Source organism: Sciurus vulgaris (assembly GCF_902686455.1).
Source record: "Sciurus vulgaris genome assembly, chromosome: 7".
In the NCBI taxonomy this organism is placed as follows: Eukaryota; Metazoa; Chordata; class Mammalia; order Rodentia; family Sciuridae; genus Sciurus; species Sciurus vulgaris.
The window spans coordinates 129,958,461-129,966,604 of NC_136467.1; the positions used below are offsets into that span (position 1 = coordinate 129,958,461).

At 38.7% G+C, this 8,144-nt stretch overlaps 1 protein-coding gene across 1 annotated transcript; it reads right to left on the reverse strand.

The window, feature by feature from the left end:
• Nucleotides 1-5,628: 5,628 nt before the first annotated feature.
• On the reverse strand, nucleotides 5,629-7,133 carry NKAPL (NFKB activating protein like). Its single transcript, XM_079148460.1, has one exon. It carries the CDS (start codon nucleotides 7,040-7,042, stop codon nucleotides 5,828-5,830), a length of 1,215 nt encoding a protein of 404 aa, XP_079004586.1. The 5' UTR covers nucleotides 7,043-7,133; the 3' UTR covers nucleotides 5,629-5,827.
• Nucleotides 7,134-8,144: the final 1,011 nt, after the last annotated feature.

Sequence of the window (8,144 nt, forward strand, 5' to 3'; positions counted from 1 at the left end):
ATTGATCACTTAATAGAAATTTTGAAACATCATAAAAAATCAAAGGAAACATTATATAATGACATATTTCCATAACAAGAAAAAAAAGTTTCATTATCATGAAGATAGTTATGTTTTTATCCTTGGGCACCAGATACTTGAAAGTATCTTTTCAAAGTTAAATATATTTAAATTACTTTTTTTTTTTGGTTAGGCTAACAAACCCAGTAACTATTTTATGTAATTAGTTACCAATTAGAAATGAATTCCTTCTTTAAGGGAAAACTTATTCACTGACTTAATTTTTTTATCTCTAAAGAAGGGATCCCCCCTCAACTATTTAAGGAATAAACATAACAAAATTTTACATTTCAAAAGGAAATAAGTATATCTTACTTTCCCTCTCAAATACCCTACCACAGATAACTTGATCTCAATGCTGAGATCATTGACATTGAGTTGAATATCCTATGCAAATCAAAATCCTTAAACAGAGTTTTTAAAATTCAAGGTGTACAATAGTTTTTTTTTCAGTGTTAGGGATTGAATCCAGGGTCCTGCACATGCTAGGCAAGGGCTCTACCCCTGAGCTACATCCCCAGCACACAAATTTATTTTAATTAATTGATTTATTTTTGAGACCAAATCTTATGTTTTCCAGGCTGGTCTTGAATTTCTGGATGCAAATGAGGCTTCTGCCTTTCAAGTAGCTAGAACTACAGGGGCAAGTCACCAAATTTGGCAAAGTGTAATTAATTTACACTTTTTTGTAATTACTTAAGTGTAATTAATTTACCTTTTTAATTAATCTGTTTGCATTTTTTGGGAGGGGCAAGTGTAGATAAAGTACCATTTGACCAGGAAAGAATAGCTATTGCTAATCATTCTAATTTCAGATTTTCATTTTACAGAATTATCCTCATTTTTGTAAACTACAATGATCTTTATGTTTCCATCAGGTCTGTAATGGTTTGGATGTGAAGTATACCCCAAAAGCTCACGTGTGAGACAATGCAAGGTTCAGAGCAGAAACCATTAGGTTTTGGGAGCCTTAAACCAAGAAGTGAATTAATCCCCTGATAGGGATTAACTGAGTGGTAACTAAAGGTACTTAGGGTATGGCTGGAGAAGGTGGGCCACTGGGGTAGCGGCTTTGCAGTACATATTTTGTATCTGGCAAGTAGAGTCTCTATCTCTGCTTCTTGATCATAATGTGAGCTGCTTCCTTCCACCACACTCTTCTCCATGTTGTTCAGACTCACCTTGAGTGAACCCTGAGGAATGGAGTCTGCTGTCTATGGATTGAGACCTCTGAAACCTTGAGCCCCCAAATAAACTTTTCCTCCTCTAAAATTGTTCTGGTCAGGTCTTTTTTAGTTATAGCAGCAAAAAAAACTGACTTTAACAAGGTCCACTGAACTTGTTGGACTATATTATGATTTGAAACTTAAAATGTTCCCCCAAAGGCATTTGTATTAAATCTGTCAGCCTGTGATGCTATTGGGATATGTTGAGAGTTTTAGCAGATGTGACCTAATGGAAGTTAGGTCATTGGGAGCATTTCCTTGAAGGGGATATTTGAACACCAGCCTCTCTCTCTCCTCTCACCTCTCCCTCTCTGCCCCTCCTCTCCCCCTCCCCCTCCCCCCTCCGCCCCTCCTCTCCCCCTCCCCCTCCCCCCTCCTCCTCCTGTCCTCCTCCTTCTCCCCCTTCTCCTCCTCCTCCTCTTCCTTCTTTACTTACTCACTCACTCACTCACTCTACTCACTCACTCTTGCTCTCTGTGCTTCCTGGCTACTATAAGCTGAATTGACCCTTTCTGCCATGGGCTGTTCACCATGACCTTCTACCCTCCCACAGGCCTAAAGCAACAGGGCCAATAAAAAATGAATTGAAATCTCTAAAACTATGAACCAAAATAAATCTTTCTTCCTTTTGTTTTGAACTCAGATGTCCTCTGCCATTGAGTCCCACCCCCAGCCCTTTGTAAATTTGAGATAGGCTCTCCCTGAGTTTCCCAGACTGACCTTGAACTTGCTATGCTCCTGCCTCAGCCTTTCAAATTGCTGGGATTACAGGTGTGCACCACCACACCTGCCTTTCCTCCTTTTAAGTAGTTTACCTCAGGTATTTGTCAGTGACCCTCAGGTATTTGTCAGTGACCAAAAGCCCACTAACACAGGTTAAGAATAAAAAGAGCTTTTGTCATATCTACAATTTCTTACTAAACTGCTGATAGCTAAGAAATACCTTTATATTTAAGTTCTATGATATTATAGAACTTAAAAAATTACCACGAACTATCCATTGTAGAGATGGACCAATTGGGGATTTTTATGTTTTGTGAAACACTATTTTAGATAAGTTCATGAAGTTATAAAATAAAGGTCTATAAGAAAATTCATGAGTGTTCATAAAGGTCACAAATTAAATTAATCTAAATTACTTAACCAGCAGTAGTGACTCAAGTTTGATTTCTTGTGTTTATCAGCACTGAATAAAACTGTAATTCTGATGGTTAAGACAAGTTATTTGATCTGCTCAACTTCCAGCCTGAGCAGAGTTTAATGATAAAGTAATGCTATTAATTTTCTGAAATAAACATAACACAAAATTTTTGTTGTCTGTTTTTCTTCTCTTCTACAATTGTAACCACATATCTGGGCAAAAGTACTTCAAAGGAAAAGTTGTTCTGTTTTTATTAACTCGACTGAGACAAAGGTGATACATAATCAAATTATAATTCTCAAAATCTTTTTAAGGTAGATTTATTGGCTAGTTCCCTCATTAATAGCAATGTTAAATGACAAGTTACACATAACTACAGTAAAAAAGCTGTTATGAATATTCTTCTATAAGTATTACATGTAGTATTTGTTGCATTGTGTGTATTTTTTCTTTTTGGACAGAACTCCACCGATCTTACCTTGATTTTCTTAGACGTCATAGTTTCTCAACTGCATCCTTTCCCCAAGTGAGAAAGACAAAGATATTTGTTTGGCTAATGTTAAACAATCTTGTTAGGTATTAAAGGGCAATATGGTCAAGTGTCTCCCAGAAAAACAACTCAAAAGGCAAAAAACAGGGAGAAATATTCTCAAGATTCATGATAAGATATTTTTATTATTTGAAAATTTTTTCTTTTTTCCTTTTTTTTGTGGTGCTGGGGATTGAACCAGGGCCTTCTGCATGTGAGGCAAGCACTCTATCAACTGAGCTATCTCCCCAACCCCAAAACTTTTTGATTAATAAAACAAAAATCCTATAGAAGAATGGACAAGTTATAGTGTGCTTACACATACAAATTGCAAAACACTCATAATTAAAAGATGTTCTCCCTCACTTTTAAAGAAATGAAAAGAAAATGAACTGCCATTTTCACCTATCAGATTAGCAGAGATAAAAAGCTTTTTGAAAGTACAATATTGGTGTTGATTTTGGTTTGTAAGCTGGTGCATCTTATTTTATTAGAAGGTACTGTTTCAGTATCTGTTAAAAGCACAGAGAGCTTAACTGTGACATTCTTAGATCTTTCCTGACAACCATATCAAAAAGGTCCTCCTGTGAAATCTCTAGACCCATATTTGCTCTATAGCCTACTGCACTTTGTAACTGTTAATTCTTAAGTCTATTTTCTTAAGTAGAAGGTAAAATTCTATGATGGCAGTGATCAAGACTAACGTGATCCTGGGTTTATCCCACGTGGAGGTGAACATTTCTGTATGACTAAAGGATTCTTTTTTTTTTTTTTTTTTTTTTTTTGGTACTGGGATTAAACCCAGGGTACTTAACTACTGAGCCACATCCCCAGCTTTTTTTTTTTTTTTTTTTTTTTGTATTTTATTTAGAGACAGGGTCTCATGGTGTTGTTTAAGGTCTCACTAAGTTGCTGAGGCTGGCTTTGAACTCTCAATCTTCCTGCCTCAGCCTCCCGAGCTGCAGGGATTACAAGTGTGCACCACTGTGCCTGACTTTCAAAGGATTCTTTGTGACCCAATAATTCTATTTTAGATAAATATGCTAGATATATTATCACACATCCACAGAGATTTTTCAGTACAGTACTGTGTAATAGCAAAATATAAAAAATGCCTTAAACATTCAGTAAAATATAGTCCTTCATACAATGGAATGCTCTAGTCATTTAGGATAATGACATATATACAGATACAAAGCACCTCCAAGATCTACCATTAAGTGAGAAAAGCAAATTGTCAATTCCTGCATTTAGTGTGGAATAAATTATTTATTTCTAAAAAACTGGAGCAATGGAGATGGTATGTCTTTCACCAGTGTTCCCCAATCTATTGGGGAAAACCTCGAGCTGGCAAGTTCCAGTTTCAACTGTACCAAATATTAGGGTGAAGGTGACCTTCCACATTACACTGCCCTGCTAGATTCTAGAAGCCCACCTTTGAACCTTCAGCTCTATGGGGGTGGTACCAGTGTCTTGAACCCTGAAAAGGGTGCTATCCAAATGAGATAGTTTAGCCACTTTTGAACTTAATTGTCAACATCCATATCAGGCAGAAATGACTAAATGACAACAAAGGCCTTATAACAGACTGCAAATGGAGTTAATTCTAATCTTCCCTATAGATTTGTACACCAGTCTCTCAATGCTAACTCCCCTGTCCATGTAGTACTTCCTGATCTGGTCTTCTCTTCATGAGCTCTGCTCCTCCTTTGTATCTTCTCATTTTTTTCTCTATTTTGATAGCATAGGTGACCCCAATCTACTCTTTGGAAAATTCGAGCACTCCCAATCTTCATCTTTTCACTTATATCTTATTTATGAATAAACCCTATGCCCTTTTCAATCAGAACTTGGCTTCTAATACCCAAAGCCAAGACTTTCTTCAAGAACTTTCCGCATATGTACTATTTGATTTTTTTAAATAAAAAACTGTAGTAGGCATTTGTTGGTTGTCTATTTTTCCTGCCCAACATTACCTTGATTTACATTCAACAGATACACTCTTCCCCATGTAACCCAAATACTAACTACATCTACAGCTCTGGGAGTAGGCCATTCTCTTTTCCTGGCAACAGCATTTGTTTTAAGTGGGCATGTGAACCAAGAAAATACAGTTAGGGTGAAATCTCTGGATTTTTGTTTGGAATGCCAAGTCAGAAATATTGACTCTTTACAGATATTATAGATAATATTACAAATATTTCCCTCTTTACAGGTAGAGCAGGGGATTTAGCAATCTTTTTGAAATCAGTCTTTCCTCAGACTCATGGAAAAGGAAGATGGAGAAATAATCTCAAGTTCTATTAAAGCTATACTGGAAACACATTCAGGACCTAGACTTTACAGTTTATAAGAATCAAATGTTCTCTAGTTTTTAAAAAACCTAGTCTGTTAACTGCAACTCAATTGAATCCTTTGTTCTTTTCAAGATTCTTTGGGTTCTCCCGAGGCAAGTGAATGACTCCAAGAGGTAACGAAGCCCTCCAAAAGAAAGATCAGAGCAATGCATAGAAGAAAAAAACCTTTTGCAGAATGAAATCTAACCTTCATCCTGCAAAATATGCCGTCTACACACAAAACTACGGGCAGATACAGGAGACGACACCAAAAAGGTTTCTTTCCAGAGAGGAATTGGGGACTGGAGTGACAGTTTCACTTTTACTCTCTTTCAATAACATTTGAATATTTTAAAAATCATGTGCACATATATTTTAAAGAGAAAATAAAAAAAATTGCTAAAGATATTTTAAAAAGCAGCTTTTTCCTGAGGAACTTACTAATGTAGTAAGTACAATAGCACTGTAAAGTCTTTTCAAATTATTTTGGTGATGTAAAACTTGTTGAAAGTCCTGCTGTGCAACAAATAAGTCTTTACTTGTCATCTTTCCCTTTTGTCTTTCTGTAAACCATCTCTCGGAAACTGGCTAGAATCTTATTCTCTCTCTTTCTTCTCTCTTCTTGGTTAAAGGATGCAAGAGCTCTTTTTTCATCAGCACTGTAAATCTGATTCTCTTTACGCAGTCTTACAGCTTCCATTCTGCGATGTCTGCTACCACTCATGACATAACCTGAGCATTCAAATGAGGCGATCTCTTCACTTGTCAACCCAATTTCACCTCTTCGTGGGATTCGCTTTCCAGCTTTTACATACTCAGCCATAGCTGCACCTTCACCTGGAAGCAGAGCATGACCATAGTTCAAAGGTTTTTCATCTTGAGTGGTATGTATTATTGGTGCTTCTGGACCTATTAAATCCATCTTATCTACAGTCTTTGACTGTTCCATCCATATACCTTCTGGAAATTCCCCTTCGGAAGTTTTATAGCTTGTGTCACTGGATTCCTTTTTAGTCTTCTTATTCTTTTTCTTGTATTTTTTTGCTCTACGTTTCTTCTTGTCTTTCTTCTTAGCTTTTTTGACTCTCTTTTTATCTTCATCAGAGCTAGAATCAGTGTCAGAGACTGAATTACTGTCATTATTATCAGAATACTTCCTATGTTTTCTTTTGGAGGACTTTTTCTTTCTTTTTTTCTTTTTTGAACGACTCGTCTTCCTTTTTCTTTTTTCTTCAGAGCTGGAATCTGAACTGCTGCTCTTTCGATTCTTTACCTCATCTTCAACTGGGGTATGTTCATCAGAATCTGGCTCAGGAAACTTCGGTGATAGCCCCCACACTTCAGGCGCACCCAACTCGCCAATTCTCTCTCTCTCCTTCAGCCTCCTTTGCCGGTAGCTCTCCTCCTTTTCCTTCTCATAGTCTTCCGCCCACTGCCAATCGCCCCCGTAGTGGTGGTGGCGGTGATAGCGGTATCCGCCATAGTAGACTGAAGAGGAGGACGAGCAGTTGTAGCTGCGGAGACCTGGCCGCTCCCAAGACCCAGAGCGGCTAAGCGGGTAAGAGGGGCCAACGCTCACCCCAACCCAGGGCGGCCCGAGGCCCTCCCGTCCGCGGGAGCGAGAACGGGAACTGCCACCCCGAGGAGAGCGCCTGGTCTGCGCAGACCCTGGGCTCCCGGAGGAGCTGCGTCGACGTCTCCGAGAGCCTGGGGTGTCCTCGGAATGGCGGGACCGAGACACCGGAGTCATGAGCAGCCCTCCAAATGGCCAACGCAGGGCAGTTACTGCAGACACCGAGGCCGGCGACACTTCCCGCCCACGCAGGGGCACAGGAACGGCCCCCGCGCTCGGCTTCCGCTTGGGTCGGGTGGCCGGGCGAACAGCGAGTCAGCGCTCGGCCGCGAGGCGCCCGCGCAGCCGGGGCCGCGTGGAGCCTTCCTTCTGGGGGTCGGTGGTGAGGTGACAAGGGCGTGCCTGTTTTCAGGATTTACCGGGAATGAGTTCCTAGCTTGTTCAATCACCGCCTTCTCTAACTTCCCCGTGTACTCTCCTCATCTAGGGACATTTCTTAAGAAACGTAGCTCGGAACCACTTTCTGAACACACTTTAGAAACTCTTTGAAATGGCGAACGTTTCACACAAAATCATTTCTCCCTAATCTTAAAAATGTACGTAGGCATTACTCACCCGGTTCTGTCTAGTTAAGTTGACCTGTTCAGTTTGCTCATAGACTTTGAAAGTGAAAGATGAGCCAAGTCACAATTTAGGAATGATGCTTTCATGATGCTAAGACTGTAAACAATAAAGTGAGGAAATTAAATTGAATAGGACCAAATTATATCATTTGATGTAAGAGGAATTTTAGTAATGTAATTGAAAGGGATGTGGATTAGCGTCAAACCATAGACCATGCTAACATAGGAACGGCAAGCTGGGAGTAATATAAATGAATGATCTTCACATTACACTGAAAATATCACAATGGATAAGGGTAAGTATGGATTCTCTGTAAATAAAAAAAAAAATTTGTTTTGGAGACTTGATAGGTCCATGATCTGTAAATGTTACTGGAGGTAACTGAAGCCATGCAGTATTTGAAGGGAAATTCGAATAGTAACAAATCAATGGGATCTCTCTTCAGAGAGATTCCACAATACATCCTTACTCTAAAGAACTTTAATATTGTTTTAAATGTTAGTGTTATCTAATATGTAGAATTTTTCAGATGTTTTAATAATATCCTTCAAATGGGAGTATTTTTGTTTTTTAAAATCTATAGACTCCATTCAAGTTGGATCATGTACTACATTTAGTTGTCACATCTTAGTCTCTTTAATTTATAAGAGCTTCT